At 43.9% G+C, this 27,922-nt stretch overlaps 1 protein-coding gene across 4 annotated transcripts; it reads right to left on the bottom strand.

The window, feature by feature from the left end:
• Positions 1 to 1,986: 1,986 nt before the first annotated feature.
• wu:fa11c10 (protein FAM110B) lies at positions 1,987 to 26,353 on the bottom strand. 4 transcript variants are annotated; one of them, XM_035645573.2, is made up of 3 exons: positions 26,199 to 26,353; positions 7,128 to 7,552; positions 1,987 to 6,769 (listed from the first exon to the last, which is right to left on the bottom strand). In XM_035645573.2, exon 3 carries the CDS (start codon positions 6,757 to 6,759, stop codon positions 5,350 to 5,352), a length of 1,410 nt encoding a protein of 469 aa, XP_035501466.1. In that variant the 5' UTR covers positions 6,760 to 6,769; positions 7,128 to 7,552; positions 26,199 to 26,353; the 3' UTR covers positions 1,987 to 5,349. The 4 variants fall into 4 exon arrangements, with proteins under 4 accessions (XP_035501466.1, XP_035501467.1, XP_035501465.1 ...); XM_035645574.2 differs by having other exon boundaries at positions 26,209 to 26,347; XM_035645572.2 differs by lacking the exon at positions 26,199 to 26,353 and adding an exon at positions 16,660 to 16,817.
• Between the last annotated feature and the right edge of the window lie 1,569 nt (positions 26,354 to 27,922).

Genomic DNA, 27,922 nt, shown 5'->3' with positions numbered 1-27,922 from the left:
TGATTGTGATGAACAGATAGAGAAGGAGAGAGGACGATAGGGACATGGATGTGGAGAGATAAGGCAATGCTCTGCAACAACACGTTAAGCTAACACAGACAGCCCAGTTTTGTTTTCCCACAGGGTATACAGTAGGTCCCAGTAAAAGACGCACTAGCACACACTCACAAACACACAAATATAGTAAAAAACAGAGATCCCATCTGCCCCGGCGCCTTAATCAGCTTATCACTCCCTGCACTGAGGCTGTTCAGAATGACTGTATCAAGCTTTGACATACATTAATGGCACCACTGGGATCAAACAAAATACAGCTTCTAACACAGCACCCCCCATCTCTCTCTCTCTCTCTCTCTCTCTCTCAAACACACACACACAAACACATGCCATACACGCTGCCGCTAACAACGCATTCCAAACATGCTCACATGCACAAACTGCCAAGACAACACTGCCAGGACAACACTGCCACACAAGATTGGAAACACACTCTGCATGTAAGCACTGTAAAAATCATTTAACATGCACACACGTACACACACACACACACACACACACACACACACACACACACACACACACACGCGCGCGCTCAGAACACAGGACAAGACAAGACTGAGACACGCAACAGAGCCAGCACAGGCAAACACCAACTGTGTGTGTGTGTATTTGTATTCTGACAGGATGCCAAAACCCAGCTGATCTCTAAGTAAATATGGACATACGGTCAGCCTCTGTAAGGAGTGACAGAGAGAGAGACAGAGAGGCCGGGTGCATGAGGTTGACACAGAGACGGTTCTTGCCGTGTTTTCCTCATCTGTCCACGGGGAGAGCGCAGCAGGCAGAGACATCTTATCCTCCCGCACACGTGTTCCTTTCCCAAAGCCGAGGCGTTAAGCCTTTTTGACTCACTTTCACGTCATCTCGGGGATTGAGATGAAAAACAAGGGAATTGTTGTGCCAAGCTGACTAGTTAGTTGTTGAAGTTTCACAGAGCCCCGAGAGGGACTGATGTGAAATGTGATGAGTTGGTCAAAATAAAGACTGCTACAGCTTGGAACTAAACCAGTGACCTATTTATTTTACACAGCATCTGCTTCTATACGCACAGTTTATGTCTAGGGCGGCGTTAAAATCCAGGATGTAGAGATGGTGGCCCTACTAAATTTAAATGGCTTATGCTCCGCAAAGAAAAATGCCACAACAAACAGTAAAAGATGTACTGTATGGCAACTGTGTGACTGTAGCAAAGGAGTTTTTAATACTTGTAATAGGCTGTAAAATAGGCGCCCAATGGGATGATGTTAAATATTTAGCTCCTTGTAAAAGAGGCAATAGACAACCTTCATGGCCCTAGTGGTTCCAGGTAGTATTATTGTTTGGACGCTGACGTAAAGACACTGCAGTCGCAAGACGCCAGTACGGACGAAGGGACTTTTCCTCAGAGCCGGTTCCTGAGGAAGTTGTCAGCACCACTTTGGAGACAACGCAGGAGAAGAAAGAAGTTTGTACACTGCAGCTCCTACTTCGTTTTCTGGCTCCTAGCTTTAACTAGCGCCCTGTAACAGTAAAAAAAAAAAAAATATGTTGGTTGTGTTACTTACTGATCTAGTAGAAATAAAACAAACCACATGGCATTTTGAAGCCTTTTGAAGTCTCAGAGCTCTTGTTTTATCTCTTTTTCTCTCACTCTCCTTCTTCGTCGGCTTTTGTTCCTCCATCAACAGGATCCTTTTTCTTTCCGGAGGTTTAGCTGTTTTTATCAATTCGGCAGTTCCATCGACCGCCATCTCTTCCTTGTTTTGGTTCCGCAATGGGTTCCGCAGTTCTATTGTGCTGTAAATGGAGTCGTAATTCTTTTGCGAAAACCACATCCCGGTGGCAAAGAGAATAATGTATAAGCAAGGCTTATAGGGACCAATATAAGCACAGATGGTGTCGTTTTTCTATCGCCATTAGACTGTGCAATGAGTTTTAACTTCATAATGACAAGTTTGAACAAAAAGTTTATTTCCACTTTATGCAGCCCTAAATTCAATAATGAAAACAATGATTTTAATTATCTTTTTACAAAGGAAAATTAAATGAAAACTGATGGCACCACTGGATAACTAACTAATGATCGTTTCCTTTGAAAATGACAATGTGACAGAATGTATAACACATTTTATTTACACAAAGGGTTATGGTTAAGGTTAAAGGATATCAATACGTATTGAGGTTATTTGCTCCTGTCACATTAGAGTTGAGTTACATTATCGTAGCTCATTCCCTCAATATCTCTCTCTTCTTCCCACTTCTACCTCCCCCCACTAACTTCCTGTCTCGTCCTGTTCCAATCCTCTTCCTTTAAAACTGCTGTTGGTCTTTGCAGCTCGTCTCCCTCTCCCCTCAGTGTTGCTGGCCGTTTATCAGAGCTGCCTGGGAGATCAGGCGGCTGGCTGTCATGATGGCCAGCCCCAGGCTCCAGGCGGCAATATTCATCACTTCAACAGTGCGCTCTCCACCACACTTCTCCAATCCTCCAGCCACCCACACGCTCAAAGCCAGTCGATCGAGAGCGTTAAATCACCGCATCCTGGAGACGATGTTTACAGTGATGGGGTGAGTGGGGATTCTGCGTGAGTGGTCACAGGTACTGAAGGAGCCACAGTCCTGCTGTGTGAAAAGCTCTGGTTAAGTCAGGCACGAGAAACTGACACACATTAGAAGTGCTGTTTGATCCCGGGAGCAAGTCTGCGTGGCGTGGTTTAGTACTCTTGTGGTCATATGATGACACACATCAAACAGGTTGTATTATTGGGAAATGTAGGAGGCAGGATTCTCTGCCTGTAATGCTTTGATTCAAACTATAAGTTTTCAAAGTTGGAGGCAGGCCTCCCCGAGGAGGCGGAGAGAGAGATCAAGTAGAAAAGCCTAAATGTGTGTGATTTGCTTGAAGAAATGCTGTAATTCAGAGATTGTGATGATTTTCTACACACATTCAACAACTAATAAAAGCATTAGGGCAGATTTTTATGTATCTGTTGCAGTCTGAAGTAAAGTCAAACAGGATCATCAGGCTCTCTGATCACATGGTTAATGCCAATGGAATCAAATAATTAAATTCACTAATCATAATCACATTTGCATCTGAGAGGAGGCACACACTATCAGACAGAGAAAACCCTTGATTTAGACCATTTTCTTTTTAATTTATTTAAGTAAAAATTAAATTCCAGAGAGTTTGGAAAAGGATGACCTCTCCAGCAGCATTATAATTTTCTTTGGCCAAAATTTACAATGCAGTGAATGGATAAGTTTTTAGTGTGGACCCCTTCTACACCCATTCATTTCACACTCTGCACCCCTCCAACGGAGCGTTTTATTGAGCAGTTGCTTTGTTCAGAGGGTCCAGAGCCCTGCAACAGGGTGGGGTCGTCGCAACAGCCCACCAGGCTGCAGACTGTGGCACACAACAACAACAATTTGTGCATTTTCATGTGGAGACTTAATTATGGACTGCGAGTCCAAGACTGGAGTGAGAGATTGTGTGTGTGCACACATTTCGTCATCTCAGATGATGTAGAACACTATCAAAGTAAACAAAAATGATCCAGGGGAGCTTGCCGAAAAGGGCTGCGCGTCAATTATTGATGTTGAAATGAGATTAGACCAAACATCTGCCTGTGCCGAACTGGACCGGAGTTCAGACGATCCCAACAACAAAAACACTGTGGAAAGCTGAGGAGCGACTGTTTGCTGCCTTGCACTGAAACCATGTGGGTCGACCATCATATTTACAGTCAACGTCAAAGATGAAGAAGAAAAAGAAAACAGCTAACATTAACTTTTTTTTTATTAACTGTTTAGAATACAACCATGGTAAAGCACTTTCTTCACTTGTAGACTCTTTGGGAATCCAGTGCCAGATTCAACAGCACACTTAATTCACTGTCACTGCTGCTGCTGCTGCTGCTGCTGCCACGTTCTCCAGCGCTCGGATGCGGCTGCTGCTGCAGGTTGCAAGAGGGAAACCTGGCTGGAACAGCTCCAAGAAGCTGGACACAGAGGGTGGAGAGCTTGCACAGGGGGAGCCAGACCTCCTCTCTTGCTTCCAGCGCTACAACGAGGAAGTCAAATAAACACACGACAACCTCACTTCCTGTCGTGCTCCCCATAGGGCACAAGTTACACGTAGCCCCCCCCGTAGACAACATTCACACTTGGGACTGGTGCCTGCATTAGCTTGAAAAATCTGATCCTACATAAACTGCACTGTAGCTGTAGTAGACGTGATGAGATTGCACTTCAGAGCACAAAAAGACTGAATTCTGTACACTAATCAAATAGTAAAAAATACATTAAATTACATTTTCCAAATAAATATTGGTCCTTTTTTCATTAGTATATCAAATACATCTTCCTGAGACACTTACAGAACAACAGAGATATTAATACACCGTAGATATCTCTTGATACTCTTCCTTTCACCCGCCCTTTGATTATTTCTCTTGAGGCAAAATAACTCCTCATGCTACACTTACTTCAACCATCCACTGATGAGATCATCCCTCATCACCTGACTTTCTCGCTCAACCGTGCCAAGACATATAGTACGCAGTAAACAGCACCAGCGCAGTGTGACCCAAGACACGAAAACCATGTTTTCCGATGCAAACACGTGTCAAGAGAAATGTTGCACTCAGACATACAGATGCCGCGAGCTGTACTAGGTTTACTGTAAATGACCTGAATGTACATCTGTGCGGGATTGCCTGTGTGAGAGTAATGTGTGTGTGCTTTTTGTTGAGATGACTTTCCCTTAAAGTAAAAATTGTGAACAAACGTTTTACTCACATGCGGACAAAAAATTGTCTTATAATAATAACAGCCTAACAGCCAAAAGGGTTTGTTTAAAAAAAATAGTTTAGGGAAGCTTTTGTTGTGACGTTTCACAGTATCAACATTGTTCGCTTCCTGGCGCTTGCTCGCCAGTCAACACACTGTGTGTGGCCAATTTCCAGTTCGGCTTTTTGCTGCAAAGCTCTCTGCTACACACACACACACACACGAACTGCACGCACAAACCGCATGCACGCACCCACACACGCAGACGCACACACACACGCACACACACACAAACACAAACTAAGTACCTTTAAATGAGGAAAAACATTTGCAAACATCATCTGTCTTCTTCCTCAACATCATCATTTATAACAGTCTATTATTGCTTCCTTATACCAGTATTGCTATACAAGATCAAGTGAAGGAAAAGGGAAATGTATCTTCCTGACTCGCAGCCCAGATAAAAAGACATGTACATACGTACAAAAAGGTCTGCTTCCCTGTTTTTTCCACATAGTTCTATACGTTGGAGACAATGCTGTTAGTGTCTCGTGCCTGGCGAATACCATATAGCCACTTTATGACCCGAGCGTTCCGCTCGATGACGGAGATGCCGTAGGGAACCCGTTCATTGGCCCCAGCAGGTCCGTCCTCGTCATCCTCGTTGTCCCTCGCCCGCTCCGCCTCGTCTCCGCACTCTGAGCTCGGCGTGCTGACGCTGCGGAGCTTGGAGATGGACACAATGTCCGAGTTGGCTTTTGTGAAGCGCTCCACTCCGCCCAACCCCTCCACCTCCTCCGGGTCCAGCCCGCAGTAGTTGAAGAACCGCTCCAGGTCGGCTGTTGCGCGGGAGTAGCGGTCGCTCAGGTCCGATTTGGAGCGGTGCAAGGATGGGTGCTTACGGGCAGACCCCTTGGAGCTGGCGTTGGATATGCGGGTGAAAGCGGGGGAGGCTGGCGGGATCATGCCCGCTCGCACCAGCATGGGACTGGGCGGCAGGTAGGCTGGAGGGGAGGGCAGAGCTTGGGAGGGGGTGTTCTGTTGAGGGTGAGGTTGGTTGTGTGGGGGTGCAGGAGGTGGTGGAGGCGGGACCTGGGGGTGTGGAACTTGGCCCTGTGGAGTCTGTCTGGGCCTGAGCTGGGGCTGCAGCTGGGCCCTCTGAGGCTTTCTTATCTCAGCCTGAGGCCGAACATCCACCCTGCGGACTGTCACTGAGTTAGGGGAGCTATAGGGCGCTGGAACCATAATGCGTGGTGCTCGTGCTGGAACAGGGGGTGGACGCCGGGTGAGTTCTCCTGCAGGGGTCCGGAGGTTGTTACTGAGCGGAGAGGAAGTGCAGGAGGAGGCAGTTGATGAGTTGGTGGTGCCATGATTCAAAGGTTTCAGGTTATTGAGGAGTCGGCTGCTCCTCTCCTGTTCTGCTGACAGGCTACTGCCGATGCTCTTAGCCCCCGATGACGGAGATGACGAGGAGGGGGAGGTAGATGAAGACAACTGGGAACAGGGCACCGGTCCGTCACATACATCATTGATTAGATTATTCAGAATATCCAAGTTAAGAGCAGGTCCTTTTCTCCCTTCAGCTCCCTCTCTTCCTCCCCGATTCTCCACGTCATTTGGGCAGCGGGGAACTTTGCGGGCCGGAGGGTTGCTGATCTGGCAATGGAGCATCATCCCCGGAGGAACGAGGGGCTTGCGGATGATTGGTGCTTTGATGGGAGCCTGACGGGTGAGGGCCACCTGCTGACTCTTGACGTACTTTGCCTTGTCGGCCTCCAGGCGCTCCACCGCACTAAGTTTACGTGCCCCGGGCTGAGCCTGTCGACGGAAGTAATCTGGGCCCTTGTTAAGTATCCTGAAGGGCATGGCAGAAGTGAAGGGAACTCCGGCCAGGCGGCCATCTGAAGGCCGCAGCGTCTCTACCGGCATGCTTGAGTAGCTGGCAGAGGGGAAAAAAGATTTTCAAGTCAAAAATAGTTGAAATAGTTTGAAATTATGTGAAAAGAAAAGAAATGACAGAGTGAATGATCAGGATTTGAGAGAAATAATAAGACAAAGATTGTTTAATAATTGTAAACAAAAGTGTTATATGGCTGTAATGTAACAACCAGAATGTTGTGAACAGGAGGTGTATGGTAGACTGAAGCAGCGATGAGAGTGGGGCTTTAATGCTCCACGAACATCCTTTTAGAGCTCCCACATGTCCTCTCTAAGCTTAAGAAAAGAGATCTTTTGTACTCTCGCTTTTCTTCCCAATCTCCTCCCCCTCCTCCCGGAGCCCCCTTTAACTTCCTTACCGGTCACTGTGGTGCTGCTGCTCTCACTTCTCTCCCCTCTCTTCCTCCTTTCTTCCCCGTCGCCCCTCTCGCTCTTTTATCCTTCCTATTTTCCGAGTCCCGGCTCAGTGAAAGGCTACTTGTGGGACAGGGTCAGTCGGGGTCAAATTCCACATCGGGTCCGGCCAGACCACCGCTGTTAGCTCAGCAGTGACCCAGAAGGGGGTTGAGGCTGCGGATCGGGGTCAGCCACAGCGCAGCTGATCTGATGGGAGCGCCTTATCCCAAATAGAGGTCGGGTAGATCAGCCGGCAACGATCCCGGCAACACGACAGCCTTTAGGTTCCCAGATGCGATGTCCGTTCAACTCGTGTGTTCAGCCTCAGTCCGTCTGGCCAGCTCACACAAAAAGCCGGCCGGCAACTCGGCAGCAGAGCCCCACAGTCCTGGAGAGGGTTTAAAAACAGATGGGAGTCCAAGTCAGATAATGGCAGAACACTGTCGTCTGTTGTCCGTTTTTCACTCTTCAAAACATCCACATACACACACACACACACACACACACACACACACTCTCTCTCTCTCTCTCTCTCTCTCTCTCTCACACACACACACACTCACACACACAATTCTCTGGCTGACAGACGGTGGCTCTCTTAAACACTGAAGTGGAGCAGACGGGACAGGCTTTAATACCACGTCTGGCTCCTCCCAGTCGGCCAATCACACGTCAGGCCAGGAGCCTGGCTGGGGCACAGGGGGCGGGATGGTAGACGGGAGGCGTGCTCGCATTGGTTCAACTCTAAAGGGATTTTGACCAATCGGGCTCCTCCCCCCCTCCAGGCGCAAACAAAACACCGAGGCAGGGTTTTCATTCAAATGAAAATTCTTTGAAGGGAGCAAGGGGGTAGAGAAAGAGAGAGAAGGGAGGACAACAGGCAAAACAGCTGCAATATTTGACACTGACTTGCATCAAGCTCAGCGGGGGAGCCGTGAAAACATTGTGGAAACATTGTGGAAAACACCCCCTGAACACAGTGAAAGGCTGCAAGACTGTTCAACTCGTCTTGCTCTATGCGTTTCACCACAGTGAAGACAAATTGTTGACAGTGTGAACAACGTTATTCTGTTTTCATTTTGATTTGAACCTTGCAGCTGGTGCTCGGGAGTGCAATGATTTCAGTTTCCACAAGCTGGCCGAATACATTCAGTATTTCTTTACAGACAAAGAAATGTGAAAAAGGACAGTGAAAGTTTTTTGTAACACCCAATTACTCGCTCAGAAACATTCATCTATATTTACCCCCTTCCTCCAAGCTACAATTTCCCCAAAAAATAATTCTCTACATCTACCCCCAACACAACTCCACATCGCTCCCCTCCTTTATCGTTTACAACATTATATTCCAGAGTTACATCACAACCGCCCCCCCCTTCCTCTTCCTCCACCTACTCACCTCCAACATATCTCCTATCCACACATTTTTAATTAGTCTTTTTATAGCAGTCTTCCTTTGCTTCCTCCCTCAACATGTGATGCTGTTTTTTGTCTCACATCTCCTACTCACTCATCCACGAAGAGCCGACCAGCAGCAGACAGAGCAAAAGCAACCATGACAGCTTACACTTGGACACACACACACACACACACACACACACACACACACACACACACATCTTTACCATGTGACAAACCAAACGAGGGTTTAAAATAGTTCAGCTTAAATTAAACACATTTGCATCAGAGAAAAATAAGAGTGGCAGAAGAAAGAGAGTGGTCCGAGTGAGGAGGAAATTTGTTATGTTATGTAGGAAGAAAGGGTCTTTTGTTTAGTTAGTTTCAGTTAGAGGACGACAGAAACTCTAGATGACACGATGATGACGATCAGTTTGAACTTTTGATATGATGATGCTGAGGGAGACGCACGCACGCACGCGCGCGCGCGCGCACGCACGCACGCACACACACACACACACACACACACACACACACACACACACACACACACACACACACACACACACACACACACACACACACACACACACACACACACACACACACACACACACACACACACACACACACACACACACACACACACACACACACACACACACACAGTACTATATTAAAACATCTTTGAGCCCGCTGTCGGACTCATTACGGACAGATGAAATATGAAAATCAATGAACAGATCTTTTTTTGTTATTTTATGGATAATTCTTCCATGTCATAACCTGGCGCTAAATTACCCACAATGAGCGCTAAGGTAGTCGAACAGTTACAGCCACGCCGCACAAAACACCCACAGTTTGATTGAAGGGACCTCTTATACCTGTTGTTCCCTTTCTCTCCCCTCGGTGGTTTGTCTGCCTCTTTGCTGCTCAAATTAAGGTGAAGTCAATAGATCTAATAATATTGTTCTGAGTCTTACTCCCTAAGACATATATGTCAGTTTATGTTTGCATATTTTGTGCTTTTCTTGAAAATCTTTAAAACCTAAAAAGGACCTTCTAAGGAAGAAGGAAAAGCCCTCAGCAGGAATGAAGGCCTTCTGCCCAGTCACTCACAACACCAGCGTCAGTGCAGTAGCTATAGGTGATTATAGAAATGGTTGTATACACTATGTGTCCATTCATAGAAACACGTCCTAGGAAAAGACTTTACCAGAAATGGTGAAGACAAACTGTCTGGTCGGAGAAACCTCAACTACCTCAGGTTTCGTACGCTGTGGCCTTGTCATTACCGGTACAAAGGCCTCTCCTAAAAAACACGTGTGTGTTTTCAGTCCAGATTTAGAGACTTTTCATGTCTTGCACACATTAAAGTCTCTTAGAATGGCCAGCGGCTTGACTTTGTCAAAGTGGACGAATCACATAAACACAGAGGGAAACTGTGTTTAGCGAATCATAAGGTCAGTTCACGCTAAAGAATACATGTTGCAAGAGCTGCAAGAGCTGTATAAAACATATACACACCCATAAAAAACCTTTTCAGCTGATAACTACATTCCCACGATCTACTCATTATTCCGTCTTTTTGTTATCTTATTGACCGCAACAGTTCTGCCACTAGCCTCTTTAACAGAGATCCTGCTGTCTCTGTGTGCTATCTTGGATATAGCATGCCAGGGTTCCAGGATCAGAGGCGTGAAGTGTACTGTAGCACAACAGCACCAATGCTCCCCCAATCTGTGTTTGTACCGTTTATACAGAATGACGAGGCAGAATAAAGGAGCGACATTCAAATAACAGCTGATAAATGAAGTCACACTTTGTGGAGATCAGATTTGGGAGTAGGCAAATGAATACCCAGTCCTTCGTCAGAGCTCGGCGACGAGAAGAGCCGTCAACACTCTGTTGGCCGAGATGGTCCTCAGTCTACTGACATTTGTGTCCTCAGTGTCTGAAGTCAGAAAGCTAAACGAAAATGACTGCTGTGGGGCTAATGTGTGCGTTACACCTCTGGCTTCCACAGAACAAAGTGCAAATTGATCAAGCACGGGTCCATGCATGTGTGTGTGTGTTTGAATTAGGTTGCGACAACTTCTAAGGGAAACAAAAACATCCCCTCATCCTGCCCTGTTCGACTTGTTTTTCTTTTTCTTACTTTCCATCTTTTATTTTCCGTTCATGTTCTGTTCTGCTGTTACACAAACAGCTGATGTCTCCAAAAGCGACGAGCGCACCACAGGCACCGACCACAGCGACAGACCACGGAATGATATTTTCTATTGCATGATGGAAACTTGCTGCGTTAGATTATCATAAAACTATGCAAACCGCTGTGTTGTTATGAATCGGACTGCTTTAAATTCGGCTTTCTAACCGTCATATTAGTGGGTAATTGTATGGCTTAGGATGTGTGCTGTGTGTGTCTGTGAGAGATTGGCTAGTGACTGAGTGGGTGAGTAGTATATTATCAAGACATACTGTAGAAAGAATAATAAAAATAAAAATAGGGAAAGGTAGAAGTGTGTATGTTAGAGCCGGAGGCAGGGGAAGCTTCGGATGTAGGAAGAGATGACGAGCACTGTACCACAACTGAATGACTCTGGTCCTCTACCAACCAGCCTGCATAACGCTAATTACAGTATAGGGAGAGCTCGTGACTGGGAGCAATTTGAGGGGCTAGTATTTTCTACCGCCAAGCAAATGATTGACGGAGTAAATAGCAAACATCAGCACGTAAGGAAGTGGATTTCAGGAGCAGAGGAAAGAGAAAGACCAGCTTTTTACACCTGTCTTCCTAGAAAATGCAGCACTGTGAGGGTGCAAACATTGTGTGACAGGAACAGGGTGTGATCGTCGGCGTGTTCTGTGACGCCATCAGGCTCGTCCTGTCGTGGTGGCCTTAGTACCAGCGGACGTTGACCTCAGACTGAAAAGAAAACAAGTGGGACTCCACCTAAAAAGATGTCACCGGATATCCCCTCCTGTCCAACGAGAAACTCGCAAAAGGTAGAATATCTCCTCTGAAAGAGCTTAAAGATTACATTTAACTGATCCTGGACTTTTGTGTGGGCCTTGTTTGTTTGCCTGAGAGCATAAAAGGGTTAGACAGACAGTGTTGTTCAGGCTACATCCACATTACTAAGTTTTCATCTCTATCCTTCAAACACCTGAAAACACATATCACATGACCATTAACGTACACTAAGCATGTGCTTGCCACAGGAAGCAGATCATCAGCTCTGCAGTTGGTTGATTTGTTGCGGAAAATACCAGGAGGAATAGCACCATATATATGTGGAATCTGTAGATATTGTTTCTGATGTGAAGCAAGATTCCAATCTCTGTTGACATCATTACATTTAGTAAACAATGGGATAGTGTTGGGGGTAAAAAACAAACAAAAAAGATGAACTCTGGAAACTCAGACCATGGCTTGATTCATTTACAGAGAAATGCCAACACTATGTTCAGCACCGTTCATCCTGTTATGGTTTACATAAAGCATCAACCCTGCAAATGAGACCTCAGCTGTTCTGTATATTTGTTCAGACAAAGGTGAAATTATTTCACTCTTCTTTTTCTATATTTTTGCCTTAACAACAACATCGTCCCTGTGCTGGAGAAGATTCAGTATCCTGGGGGTGCAGTTACATGCTAGAAAATAATATTAAAATCCTTCAACCTGTGAGGAAAATCTCTCTTTCATTAACATTTGGAAGAGTCACCTTCACCCCAGGCGGAGGCAGAAAGAACAGTGGGCACTTTGTGGCGAGTTACTCAGTGGTGAGTCACCCACTGGAGGGACAAGCAGGAGGCAGTGATACATTGCACAACAGGAAATGTGTGAGAAAGACAGAAAAACAAACAAATGTGCTCAGCTGGAGTGTTTGCTTCTGACTGTGTGTGTGACGAGCAGGCTGACCCTGTTTTTACGGTGACCTTTGCTCATCTATTTCTGGGCACTCCGACCGGCCTCTTTGCTGTGAAGTCGGTACACAATGCCCAGGCAGTTGCTTTAGAGGAATCACACATTGAAGTAAGCTGTGGCTGTGACTGGCTATCTAATCTAACCGCTGTTTAACAAAGATAACAACACCAGAAAACCAGAATGGCACTCAGGAGAGCCCATACCTCCGACAAGGCCCAACAGTCTCCTTAAATTCAATCGGGCCGCATCAAATCGCATGTTTAGTCTTGAGTGTACCAGCCCCTTTTCCCAGACCTACACCAACATTGAATGGGTACTTTCTTGGCCAATGTCCCATCCTTCTTCCAAGTTTCGAGGAAATCCTTTTGGCAGTTGCTGCGTAATCTGGCCAATAAACAAGCAGACAGGGCTGAAATAATAACCTTTGAAGTGGGGTTGTATGAGGTACTTATGCATAGTTAATATAATACCATATGGAGATGGTGATCAGCGCTGTCATTTTACGGATTTTGGAGGAGAAGTGGATGTAGAAAAAGTCTGATTCCTACTGTTGCAGAGGGGACCGCCGAAAAACGTCTTTTTCGCCACATTTTTAAATGCATACCTAAATATATCCTTTCAACTGTATGCTAAATAATGTATTTTTTCACTGCTTTAGTTTGCCGCCAGACAGCCATTTATTTTTGCACTTTTTTTCAAGCGTACTTTGGCCATGTATTACTACGCCAACTCACACCAGTGAAGAGCAGCAGCGTATTACTGAGCACAGAGATCCATAGAGCATCCATTGTCCTCTATTTTCTCATCACCATTTTACCAAGAAATAAAAAAAGATATCAAGTGTCCAGAGACTGCAACGAATCATGTCATCAAAAATATTGCTGGAGCGAGGACTTGTGGAATAGTCAATAATTAAAGAAAGGGTTGAAAGGTCGGGAAACCTACATGTATCTTAACGTGTATACGTGTGATGTGTACAAATTGCACCAGTGTTGTGAGGTGCACATCATTTTTTGATTATTCGACGCACACAGAACCGACAGCTGGTGGACGGTGAGAAAATATTCAATTATTTTAACAAAACATGTATTGCTTTAGAATCGCTGACTACCACTACAGGAAGTAGTAAAAGACCTTTCTGTAACACTTCCATAGTCTGACCAACTCTTGTTGCTCTTGTTCTGGTTGAATAAAAGCCTTATCTCATTACAAATTTTAGGTTTACATGATTACCCAGGTTGTGGCCTATCAGATTATGTGCATGCAACACAAAAGCACCAGCCCATCACCCCACTGGGACGCCCTGGTTTCGGTTTTTAAGTCAATAAAATCTTAACAGAAGGGTTGAAAAGGTTATCAGCCACTCCCCCTCAGGGCTGATTTAGGGAGGTCCAAAGACAGCTAATGAAGACAGAGAGGCGAGCAGCACGGCACCACAGCACCACACTTCACAGGATTCAACCCAATGCTCTGGCTCCGCCACACGGTGAACGCTGCGCCATAAAATGATATACATCACGTGACATCATATGATGCTTTATCGATTGTTTTGTCGTGTCGCAAATCACACTCTTTACCGCAATATTTTTCATCTTTTGGGCAACGCTTTCTGTTCCTCCATACAGCATGGATGCAGACAGGAAAGCAACACGAAGGCAACACAAACAGTGAACGTTGGTTGCACAGAACACAGTAACTCAGAACAGGAGCAGGAATAGGACCAGCCAAGACAAAAGGTCGTACCTAAAACAGGGGGCTACTTCTGTCGCATTAATGTGGTTTGTGCATGAAAAGTCTTAGCCTGGCGTAGCCAGACTAATACTCAAATGGGTATTAGTCTGGGACCTTTCAGTTCATTTTCGATTTCCAAGAGCCGTTACCAACATACTCCCGATGCAATTGGATAAACTTAAAAACCAGTGAGAGCAACGAATCATGTGAAAATGTCAACAGACTAGAGCAGAGAGGAGATGTTGAGTTTTTGTTGAGCAGCGAGTGTTGCTGTTTTAGTGGAGATAAATTTGAAGATATCAGGTACTTTTAGTCAAATGCTCGTTCATCAGCAGCAGCCTTGGTTGTTTACAAAAGTTGCTTCTCACCGCATCACGGTATAAACCCGTCCATTATCAGAGAATCGGTTGTGATTGGACTGGCAAGTTTTCTGCCGGGAGGAAAATCGCTTCCCGATGTAGGGGATCCAGGCAGAATCTGGCAGAGCAAATGAAATGAGCTCCCACAATTGGTCCGGGTCCCAGGCTAGAAAAGTCTGACACCAACCAGAAAACTGTAGTTTGAAAATGATGCCGCAGACCGGTCCTCACAATAGATTAAAAAACATAACTAACCTCTTTTACAACCTATGCAAAAATCATGTCAAACAGCACAGACGGAGTCTACGGATCAGAGCCACGTAAGTATAGTCGTTGAGTGCTGAAAACAAACCCGAAACTCAGACACTGCATGAGGCTTGAGCCCGCTGTACACCATATGGCAAAGAATCACGGACGAAGACGGAAGGAGGTAACAGCTGCTGTGACATCTTCACATCTGGATATGAAATGACCTATATTGGCATATGAGATTATGGTTATATTGCAGAGGCCTTCACAAAGTGCTGTGCCTTTATCAGCTCTGGCAACACTGCTCATTCCCACAGAAAGCAGCTCTCGGCCGGGTGGAGAACTTGACACACATGCATGAGTGAAGAGTCTGGACTACAGAGTTATGCAACCGTTATATGCACTGGGGTCTAGTCCACTGCAAAAACAACCACTGAACCATAAGCAGACAGTTATTATAGCATCTAGCTCCATCTTTGTATGCCATCCCCCCACTCTCTCCCTCCATTGCTCCCCTCTTCAACCCCCTCCTCCATCTCTGGCCATCACTGTCTGCGTCTGTGGCCCCAGGAAACACACACATCCATGCACAATTACACCCAATGGTGGGGTGGGGAGGGTTCAAATTAAATCCTGTCCTGTGTGCTTATGTGTATCCGTCATCCATGAATGTCATCATCCTCTTTTTCTCTGCGTGTTTATGCCATGAACAGAGTTTTGACTGAGCGAATAATCAGTGGGGAGCCAGTGGCTGAGTCTTCCCTTAAAGAAAACTAAACCCAATGGCATTTTTTCTGTCTGCACCCGATAACTAGCATGACTTTTTACAGGCCCTCAGGTTTACCGAGCAGGCAGAGGTTCTGACATTGCTGAGCCTCTAGAGGGTGAAATAATTCTGACCCAGCAAAGAATTTCTGCGGATCATGGAAACTGTGATGATACTCACCAAACTGATCTGCAGATCGGGATTTTCACATCTGCAGATCAGTGTTTCTAAATGTTTTGCGATCAACTCTCTCTCTCTCTCTCACACACACACACACACACACACACACACACACACACACACACACACACACACACACACACACACACACACACACACACACACACACACACACACACACACACACACACACACACACACACACACACACACACACACACACACACACACACACACACACACACACACGGGTACATACTACATACAGACACTCGTCCCTACAAATTAAATTATATGCCAACTTCATACCACAAGTGAAACCTCACATGGCTCATCAGAGTTCATTAGACGTTTGACCCCTTATCAACACGTGTCCGTGACATCATCTGAAGGGCGAGATAACGCTCTCCGAAAAACACTTTCCTTTTTCTGCAGGAAAGATCAGCATCAAACTTGTTAAAGTTACAACACACGGACCCATCCAGCCTGTCGCTCAGCTTCTCACCCTGTTACAGATGAGAGTGAGAATAGTCCTGGAGCAGAGCTGCCAAATGTTATACCCAAGACCAGTATTTTTAGAACAAGCTCAAGGAAGCGCAGGCAGAGAAACAGAGACAGACAATAGCTGCCTCTATTATAATGGCTCTATTTACATTGCTCTGGGTCAAGTCCACAAGCGTCACAGTGAAAACCTAATGCTCATGCTCTCGCTATCATCCTCAACAAACTAATCACTCATATAAAAATTCAGGAAGACATCACAACTATAATAATTAAGTGGAACATCACTCTCAAGTGTAGGAGTTTGCTACCAGAGCAAGAAGCACTGCTGCCTGATCACTGATCTGTGAGAAAAAGGAGCGAAGATTAAGTTTACTTACGTGATGTGTACAGGCAGTAAGATCCTAAAGTGGGTCTCTGTGGTGCAGGAGTCGTGAGTCACACTGAGAGTAGCAGGCAGGAGTGTGTGTGCGCCGCTGCTTTCGGCTGGTACGAGCGCCAGTGTTGTGTGTTCCAGCGTGTGAGCAAGCAAAATAAACACTAACCTGAGTGTCTCTCTGCTCCTTAGTAATATGCTCCCTTCCTTCTCCTCCCACTGCTGAGGTGGACTCCACCCCCCTCAGCAGGAACAGAGTTGGGAGAACAGGAAGCAGCCTTTTCTTGTTAATCGCACAACCTTTCCTGACTCATTTTCTTATGAATTTCCACAATCCATGGCAGTGGCTCCGGTAACACAGGAAATTATTTTTATGTTGTTGTTTTAAAACCTGCAGATGTGGTGGTAAGTAAGAAGTGAATAAAGTATCACCAGTGGGAATATTGGTGAAAACAATCAATTTCGGAGATCATCAATTAAACAGTGTTTACAGTACGGGGGCAAATCACTTGTGCAACTTAAATTCCAGGACTGATTTTGCTTTGCACGACAACCACTTTTTTGGACAGACGAGGCAGCTGGTTAAGCAAAAGAGGTTTACATTTACAACTCTCTGTTCTCGTTCAGTTCACGCATTAGACACTACTTCCTAGAGCTACAGTGGTAGCTACTTTAATAGACGAAGTTAGTCGACTATTCAAAGAGTTGAATAATCATTTCAGTAATTATTCAACTAAACATACAAACCAGCACTTAGTAGTTTTCCTCGATTGTAAATGTACATATCATCAGGATTCATACTAGAAATCTGAAAAAAATCGTATAGGCATTTCCTAATAAAACATTTTACAGACAACACGAGTGATCAGAAAAATTAACTGGTTGATAAATCTACTTGGTGCATTATGATACTTTAGAGTAGCATTAGAATATGCACACAGTATGAAAAAGAATGGAAACATAGTTTGACTAACTAGGTGGGTTTGCCAAATAAATGACTGATGGTTTCTACAAACCTGCATTGCCATAACAGGAGTGCCATTGCAGGAGGCCCCATAAACAACACAGTGTCCAGCAAAATAGTTTAAACTGAATTCAACTTTTGCATAAGAAAGTCGATAATGATAATACTTGACGAAGTGTAGGTGAGTTTACCTTCTCCTACAAGACTAAACCAGCAAATGCACTTGTCTGCATTCCTATATCAGTGGTTTACTTCACCTCCCGTACACCATAGCTGAGCTGCCCTTTCTCCTCACAGTCCAAACACACACAGCGCTGCTTATTTAAAGCAGTCAGCAAGGGTGGAGTGCACCAGTCCAACTTGCGGCGCGCACACACACACACACACACACACACATACACAAACACACACACACACACACACACAAACACACACGTAGACAAACTGACGCACAGAATCAGGCAAGTCTCAGAACGAACACGCGGTGGTCAGTGACTCTCCGGAGGCTGCAGCAGGGAGCAGACATCCACTTCTCACTGTGGAGGAAAAGCAAGTGGCTGCTCTCGAGTCCAAAACACACAGCAGTAGCCAGTGGGATCAGACAATAAATTATTCAGCTCGGTCAACAAACTCCAACACCTTCACTACCTAAGTTAACACCTTCTCCTCCCTTCCTTCCTCCCCTCCCTTCCAGCCTTGCTTCCAAAGAATGGGCCTGGCAAACAATCACATATTTAGCATTTCTGCTTTTAATTCCTTCTCTAATTTCTCCTTTTTTTTTTTTTTTACCTTTTGTGTCATTCCACATCTTGTGAAAGCCACATGATCTCTGTGCCATGGGGAACTATTTTCAACATAATACCCTATGAGCATCCCACCATCCCCTCTGGCAGTGGTAACATGCCTCCATGAGAACACACCTTTGCTCAGAGACACAGAGGAGACAGGTGGATTAAGAGCATTAGTGTGTGTGTGTGTGTGTGTGTGTGTGTGTGTGTGTGTGTGTGTGTGTGTGTGTGTGTGTGTGTGTGTGTGTTGGAGTATGAGTGTGTGTGCATGGTGCTTTCTCATTTGGCCAAATACTGTGTGATCCATTATTCACCCACACAATGATGAGACTATGGTCTGGATGCTCTGTTCACTGATTCTCATTTTGATTCATCAGCTGGAGATGTCTTTTTATAGTGGGATCTAAAAGAAGGAGAGGGGTGTAAAGTTACTGCAGCTCTAGCTTCTTTCTCTCACACCAAAATCACAACCTCTGTCACTTGTTGCACCCACACACCCACACACACGTGCACGCACACACGTGCAGGGAATAACATCTCACATTACTGCTCACATTACACCCTAGCTCGCACGAACACGCACTGCAGCCTGGTTTGGTAAACTGGAATCAGTCTCCTGAGCCAAGTGATGAACAATGTCGAGATGTGCGTATAAAATGGACAAAACTACTGTAATGATGCAGGCGACGAGCACAAGCTGTTGCGTGGCTGTGGCCTTAAAACTTTGCAACTGGTGTCTTGACTTTCACGAATGATAACAGGTGGCAGTTGAAACTCTAATTTCTGGAGGGCCTGGTTGCACTGACACTCGGTGTGTGTCGTCTTTTAAATACTCCATCAGGCCGAAAACAGGCAGCGCAGATATCTTGAGCTTGTTTAAACATTGTGGGTTCTTTAGGGCAACATGTGACACATTTCAAAGCCCCTGACCCACCAAAATCTGAATTTAGATAAAAAAACCATACTGCCCCACAGCGGACAAAACTCTGATTTCAGTTCAAAAAAAGGTTTGTTAATAATTCAAAGAGAGCAAGTGACAGTTGTGTGCATGTGCCTGCTGGTCAGCTGAATGACATATCCTCTTCAGACCATCCAGGGACACGTCACCTTGAACTATGTCGTCAGATGTTTTTGGCATAATGAAGGTATCATCTACATATGTGTTCACAAGAACAAAAACAGGTTGTATGATATGGTCATGTAATATCATGATACATACAGTGAGACAACAGAGCAACAGTGGAGATTTTCAGCATGAGTTCTACAAAGGCAGCTGATCCTTTGTCCTTGGCCCCAAAGCTCCAAATCATTGAATCTGACAATTCCCAGAATTGGGGATGCAATAAATAACCAATTTCATAATCATTTAATCTGTAATTTTCTCAATTAATCATTTGGTGTATGTGATGACAAAAAATTGGTTATAATGTCCCTCGATATTTCCCAAAGCCCAAGGTAAAATCTTGTTTCATCTCCCCAACAAATCTGAAATCTTTGGTTTAGTGTCATATAGATATATATATGCAAATTGTCACATTAGAAAACCATGAAAAATGATAACCCTGATCACATCAAGGTCATTTAGAATTAGAAGTTCCCTCCAACGCCGTGGAAGAGAACTGTAACTATCGTTGTTTTTACCTGACAAGATGCCTGTAGGCAAGACTCACAAGTCGGCAGCCATCTTGGCAAAGCCATAATAAGACCAGAATCCTCTCTAAAGGAAAGGGGAGAGATCTGTGACTGCACTTTTAACGGACAACAAGAAATAAAAACTACATATCAAAAATGCATTAATGAATTTTTTGCCCCACATAAGGTTTTACTTCTACTACACATGCGCAAAGGTGGGGATGTCACCAACTTTTGTTTTTACAGCTCAATCTAGAGATGAATCGATGTGATATTTTACATCTGATGTTTGAATAAATTGGAGTTAAAGTTGATGCATGACACAAGTTTTTCTCTGATATCCTGATTTGAACTCCATCTGATACCAGTTCAGGACATGTGTCAAATACAACCACCATCTTTGGCATTATGGACTATTCTATTCAGGATTCTTTACGTTGTTTGTCTCTACTCTTATGACATCTCTGATACTGCTGCTGCTCGTGAAGGGTCAACTGAACTTCATGTGTAAAATCATTAAAGGGTTGTTGGTTTTTTTTACATAAATCAAACAAAAGCTACTTTTAATAGAGTTTGTAAGTGTCAGTTAAGAAGTTGACTCAATGAACATTGACACAAAACAATAACATTTCTTTGAGATAGATTGCATAGCCCTCACGTGTATCTGCAGACAGTTTGCAGCTACAGTTAGTCCTGTAACATTGATCGTCAACATAAAGACATGTTCAAACCTGTTGGTCTGAGCTCTCTGGTTAAAAGGTCAGTGGGTCAGGTGTAGAGGAGCAGTGTAAATAATGGTTAACCAGAAGCATGTTGCTAAATAGCGATCTCTAAATAGCCAAAGGCGATGACAACAGAGAGAGGGCAGTCTCTCTCTCTCACGTGTAGCGAGGAAGCAGGGGCCCTGTGGCAAGGGAAAAAAAATGAGGAGGGAAAGATGGAAACGAAGGTCGGCATCCGGGCTGCTGTCGTTTGTCTTGGAGGGATTGAGCAGATGGTTGACAAGGGAGATCCTCCAGAAATAAATGAGCAAACACATCCACACCCACATGCTAATGCTCTTCCCAGCTCACAGTGTGGGCGTGTAGGGATTCATGAAAACCGAAGAGCACACACTTTGTTACATATCAAACACACTCGCGGCAGTACTCATTCACACACACACACACACACACACACACACACACACACACACACACACACACACACACACACACACACAGAGTCTGACATTATACAACGCACAAACATGCACATGTATATACATATGTACACTCATTACCAGCAGCAGGAGATGTTATAAAGGGAAGGTTCCTTTAACCTAAACTAAGAATACTGAACCAGGTTCTGCTTGGTGTAATCATTCCTCATTTTTATACTGGCCATGAAGAGATACATAGACACCTTATGCACTTATGCACAATGTAAGCAATGGGGAGAAGATTCACAGGGCTTGTTTGTTGATCTGAACCTAATATGAGTCTTTAGTTGTAAGTAACTGTCACACTGTAGCCTGATAACAAGTAATAATGCAGATGAGGGTTGACCCAACTGCAGAACATATACATTAGATTATTATATACCAATTTTTGTTTATAAGTACAAAATTATGTCAGTGGGACCTGGGTGGACCCTTGTGAACCTCGCGTAATTTGCAAAAGCAGAAAGTACAACACTGGCCTAAACCCTCTCTGACCCAAATACCCGAGACAGTACTAGTCATGTGTCTTCCCCCGACGTCAGCGTGACTCCTTGTCCTGTCAACATGTGTCTCCGCTCTACTGAACTCTACCAGAGGTCAGCAGCTCAGGACGTGCACACACCGAGTCCTCACATGCAAACGGCTTGTCTGGTAAGCCTGAGACAAACTGACAGCGATGTGCTGGATCAGAGGTAACGTACAGAGGAGGAGCTTGTGCGATGTTATTGTACTTCATCATTCTGTGTTTAATGCAGCTGTTAGCTGATCTGGCCTCTATGTGCAGAAAACACGTTTGTAAATTCGTCGTGTGATTCTGGGATTTTGTGCCTGGTGAAGTAAAACCTGTTTGCTGCTAAGTATATGACAACAAGCCACATGCAGATTGAGTCAAGAATCATAATTGGGCCAGACTCTGGGAACCAGACACTTATTGTAAGAGTGAATCAACGGTGACTACACAAGTACAGTATCCCGTTTGTGTGTGTGTGTGTGTGTGTGTGTGTGTGTGTGTGTGTGTGTGTGTGTGTGTGTGTGTGTGTGTGTGTGTGTGTGTGTGTGTGTGTGTGTGTGTGTGTGTGTGTGTTGTATTCTCTGGTCTAGTAGGGCATATTACTTTGCCTGGTCTTAAAAATGATGGCAAAAATAATATGACCCATCAACACACGGCAGTGCAGATAAGGTGCACACAAAGCTACAATAGCACCAAGATAAAGCCCAAACAGTTAGCACCACAGAACTGACATCAGCCTGAGATACACATAGAGAGAGAGAGAGAGAGAGAGAGAGAGAAAAGCATTTAAGCCTCTGACTCAGTCCCTGCAACACGGTGAATAGCACTTGTGGATTTTTGCAACAGGGGCGGTGTGGATTTTTTTCTGTGACAACACTTGGACCACACTGTCCCCATGTTAAGTGTGGGATAACTCTGCACTGCTGCATAGAAAAACAAAACAAATTTTCCCGTGTTCTTCTGCAATAATGGTGATGGCTATAATAGTATAGGCCCCAGCTAGTGGAGCACAATCCGGCACAGGCCACACTATTATTTCCTGGTTATTCATCATGGACGGATTGGTTTGTAGGTTTGGTAGGAAAAATATATTTTCCAGCTAATCACAGGCTTGCTGTCTGTTACAGACATTCTGGATGAGCCGAGAGAGAAAACACAACATCACCGGCATTAGCTGCAGTGCTCAGTTAAGACTATTGTGCATGCCATCACAGCAGGATGATGTAATAGCCAAGATTGAATGTTCCAGTGTGTGTCTATGTGGAGCACAAACTGTGATATTACTGCAGACATCGACCATAGCCCTTCATTAGAACAGATTCCCTCGTTTTTGCCCAAGCCAGCTAAACGCACAAGGCATCACCATCATAAATACTGAAAATTTTTAGAAAATTAATTAAAAAATTAAAAAGACAGAGAGAGCGACACAGAGAGCACACTTCATGAACCAAACATTAAACATGTTGACTTACTATTTAATGGCTTCAGAATTTTCTGCACAACATAGCAGTTCAAGCATACATCCTATAGTGCCAACTATGTGTTTGTGTTTTCAAGAAAAATCATTAATATGCAACTTTCCTATCTAAATCCAGCCATTTAAAACATTTTGTCTTATCAGAATCTTTGGTAGTTGCCCAGAAGTCAAACATTATAGATATTCCATTAGGAAAAATCTGCAACATATGCTTGGTGTAAAGCTGAATCAAACATTGCTATTCTTTAATCAATTAATATGCCGTTATTATACATAAATAAAAATAAAATATCGAAAAATTTCTATCACAGTTTCCAAGAGCCCTTGGAAGCGTCTTCTTTTTTAGTCCAACCCCCAATTTTATTCAATATGCTATGATATAAATGTAGCATGGCATAGCCAGACTAATGTGTTAGTCTGGGACCTCTCAATTTTTTCTAAGAGGCGTTACCCACGGACGCAGACCAAAAGGCCTCCGGACGCAATTGGATAGACCTACAACACATGAGAGCAACGAATTATGTGAAAATGTCAAAAGACTACAGCAGCGAGGAGATGTCTGGGATGATGATTCCACAGATTCTGTGAACGAGTGTTGCCATTTTTGTGGGAGAAATTTTAAAATATTGGGGAACTTTTAGTCGAACGCTCGTTCAACAGCGGCAGCCTTGGTTATCAACAAAAGTTGCTTCTCTCTGTGTCATAGTATGAACCCCGCCCACTCTCAGATAATCGGTTGTGATTGGACTGGCAAGTTGTCTGCCGGAGGGAAATCACTTCCCAATGGTTGGGATCCAGACAGCTTAGCAGAGCAAATTAAATGAGCTCCCAGAATTCATCTGGGTCCCAGGATATTATAACAGAGTCAAGCAGAAAATCCTCACACCAGATATATTAGATTGTTGCTTATCAAAATTGCTGCCAATACATAATGAGTGTTATTGTTTCCATCAAAGTGGTCTACTCAAACAATCAAACGACATGGTGAAGACAAATGAAAAGATTAAATTTTATCGGCGTCCATTTAAAAAAAGAAAAAAAAATTTCACTTTAGAATTCATCATCTTGAGTTTTTAAGCATGACTTATATATTATTTTCCCCTCCCCAGCTCTGCAAAGACGCTGCTCAGGCCAATTTGAGCTTCTGAATTAGACAAACAGCTCCAATTCTAGTAGAATATAATCAGACAACATTTTCCAAGTGCATTTCATAAGCCATCTCATGCTTTAACACCACGGATTTAAAAGTACAGCCCCTGACAAGGACACTAGTTGGCTGCGGTGAGCCCCTGTCTTGTGGTGTGTTGTGAACTTAAAACCCCTGTAAGTCTCTTTCCAGACACCACCAACCGATACACTTCCTCCCATTTGATGTCCCCTCTGTCTAATTGAGGGAAATAAAGTATCTGCAGATTCTTGAAAAGACAGATGTGAATAACAGGAGGCTTCTCTGCGCGCTGCTAAATGCACCCTGTCATGAGCTGTGACTAACATTTACAAAATCATATGCCTTTTCCATTTAAATAAAAGAAATACCGTAAAAAAAAAAGACCTTGTGCAGTGTAAACTGACTTTTCTAGGCTGCAGGACGCACATTCCTGGACTGAAAATGATTAAGAATGGAAATTACAAGCCGATGTGTTTATAACTGTTGCCCAAGGTGAACAGTTTTTGGAAGTCAGTTACTGTCCTCAGGGAGTGTGAGCCAATTATCAAACCAACATACTTTGGTTTGTGTCCTTTTCCCACATTATAGCTGGTGTCAAGAAAGGCCAGTGAGAAGGTCAACAGAAAGTCTTTAATGAACAATCAAAAGGATGTGTTTCTGTAGGTGAAGCCGAGCTTTGACCTCCAGGCAAACATGAGGAGAGAAAAAACAAGGGTGCGGTTGAATTTTGAAATTTGCTTAGGAAGTTACCTAAATCGTGAAATTACCCCGAAGTATTTAATAGGCAGCCATGATAAGAGCCCCACAATTCAATGCGGCAGCAATATTTTAACGCGACATGCCATGCACGAACGTAAACTAATAAATCCGAAGTAGAAGAAGAAGAAGAAAAGTATGAATATGACAAAGAAGGGACTCACGTCATCATGTAAATTACCATTACATATGAAGCATTATATGCCATACACTGAAAAATGCTGGATGGAGCTGCTGCATTTTTTGTAGTCCAATTTGTAGTCTCACAATCCAAATCCACCCCAAGTTTCAGGACTCGGTTATTTTACAACCCACAAAAAAATTACCACCTTGAGTCTTGATCTGCTCAAAAAAATCCAGATTCTTAATCTGACTCCAGACTCAAACTTGCTGATTCAAAGAAAACCAGACCAATACAGGAAGAGGATGTCTGATTCAACAATAGCATGTTTCAGGCCCCTAACTTCCTGCTCTGATGGAGAAAAGGGAACTGCTCTCCGCCCTCTTGTGAAAAAAAACAAACCCACGTGTGTAAATACAACAACAGTCCAGCAGTGTGAAGCTTATATGTGACCTTTAAACCAGACCAGACTCATATCCTCTGATACTCAAGTGGATTTCCTCTTTTTATGCAACAAGTGCCATGTTGTGTTCCCTCACAACTCTTCTAGGAATCACACGCTCCAGCTCTGACAGGCCTGGTTTCCCAACATCACATCGACACTAAGTTCTCCTCTGCAGATTTCAGGGGAAACGGAGGTGGTCTCAGGGACATGACAGACCCACTGCAGCCTACATGGGGCATGCTGAAATACCATGGAATGAATGGAAAAATACTGCTTGTAAAAGCCAGGTTAACACTTTTATTTTAAAAGAAATATTTAGATTTGGTTATAACCAACTGCAAGGCACCGTGAAGTGAATCCTTCCTTTCATAGTTTTTCAATCGAACTAGCGAGCACGATGCTAAAGTTACATCATAAACTGTGTTCACCATGTTCGCCACATCCATACCACCACTTTCATTATACAACTAAACTACTCACCACGACGTACTTCTTCAGTCCCTAAAAGACGTGTATGTATTTCTTCTGTGAGAAGTGTTGACGCAGGAACTTCAGGTTACCAGCAGACATTAGCCTTCCTTCAGTTAAATGAACCAACAGACAGCGGTGTCCACTTTCACGAACACTTTCAATGTTGGCGCGGACGGAACCACACGCGAACTCAGCCACAATGTAACAAACAGCGCTTCGTAATAATGTCCACGTTTGAAACGTGTAACGCCTTCAATTAAAGTGACGACGATTCTGTAACCGTTCGTTTGATGTCTGTGAAAAGCTGAATTTCTTTTGCAAAGCAAATATATATTTCAGCGCACTTAGACACTTAGCGCACCCCTAAAATGAGCCCCACTTTGGTACGGTCAGGTTTGACCTCATTGGTCGGCATGGACCATCTACAGTTTTGGACGACGCTGCGTTCCCCGGTACCTTGGCAACCCCTTCTTCTCGCGAGAATAAATACATGGAAACAACGCAACGGGTTTTATTTATTTATTTACTTTATTTTTATTTAACAAATCCATATATAAACAATATGGCTCAAAATTCTTCACCGTATTATAAAGGATCAGGTGCGAAAATATTATAAAATAATATAAATAAGAAAGAAGACAGAAAAAAACAAATAACATCAATAATTAAGTTAAAAATAAAGCTAGAGCATTTTTTGGAAATAATATTCTTCAATAATGTTAAAAAGTTTTACTGCATTACTTTTTTTCAAAACTTTAAGGGCTTTGACATACAAAATAAATTCATGGTGAAATACATTAAAATAAGGTTTCACTTTCATATACCCAGAAGAATTCAATTCAATTCAATTCAATTTTATTTGTATAGCGCCATATCACAACATACATTGTCTCAAGGCACTTTACATAGTGAGGTCAATATTACAATATTACAGGGAAAACCCAACAAATCCCACAATGAGCAAAGCACTTGGCGACGGTGGAGAGAAAAAACTCCCTTTTAACAGGAAAAAATCTCTGACAGAACCAGACTCTGTTGTGGGCGGTCATCTGTCTCGACCGGTTGGGGTGAGGAGAGAGAGGAGGAAGAGAGGAGAGGTGGGCAGAAAGAGGGTGGGAGGAGAGACAGTAGGAGAGAAGAGAGAGAGAGGACAGTTGTACAACTGCCGCTGTAATCTCTACCAGACTGATACTTATAATTAAAAAATACAATTATGTTGTTGTCATTATTAGTGATGATATTAATATTAATATTAATAATAGCAATAATAATAATGACGGGTTTGGGTCCTGCAGCTCTGGGGTCAGAGATACACTAGGAGAGATAGAAAACACAAACAGGGTTAGTGACATGTACTGTAAACATATCGGGGGATGGGGGGGGGTAGTATAACAGTTGCTTTAATTTCTACCAGACTGATACTTATAATTAGTGAAAACTGATACTTATAAATACAATGATGTTATTAATAATAATGATAGTAATAATAATAATGACGGGTTTGGATCCTGCAGATCTGGGGTCAGATCTACTAGGGGAGAGAGAAAACAGAGTTAGTGACATGTAATGTAGATACATGGGGGCAGAGAGAGAGAGAGAGAGAGAGAGAGAGATTGAAAAGGTGGGAGAAGGAGAGAGATATAAAGGGAGAGAAAGAGGGAGAAGGAGAGAACGGGAGAGGGAGAAAGATGCTAATGATATAAGTTCCCCCAGCAGTCTAGGCCTATAACAGC

The sequence above is a fragment of the Scophthalmus maximus genome, chromosome 3 (genome assembly GCF_022379125.1).
Source record: "Scophthalmus maximus strain ysfricsl-2021 chromosome 3, ASM2237912v1, whole genome shotgun sequence".
In the NCBI taxonomy this organism is placed as follows: Eukaryota; Metazoa; Chordata; class Actinopteri; order Pleuronectiformes; family Scophthalmidae; genus Scophthalmus; species Scophthalmus maximus.
The sequence above is the reverse complement of the archived record's forward strand: the minus strand, read 5'-3'. Positions and strand labels throughout refer to the sequence as shown.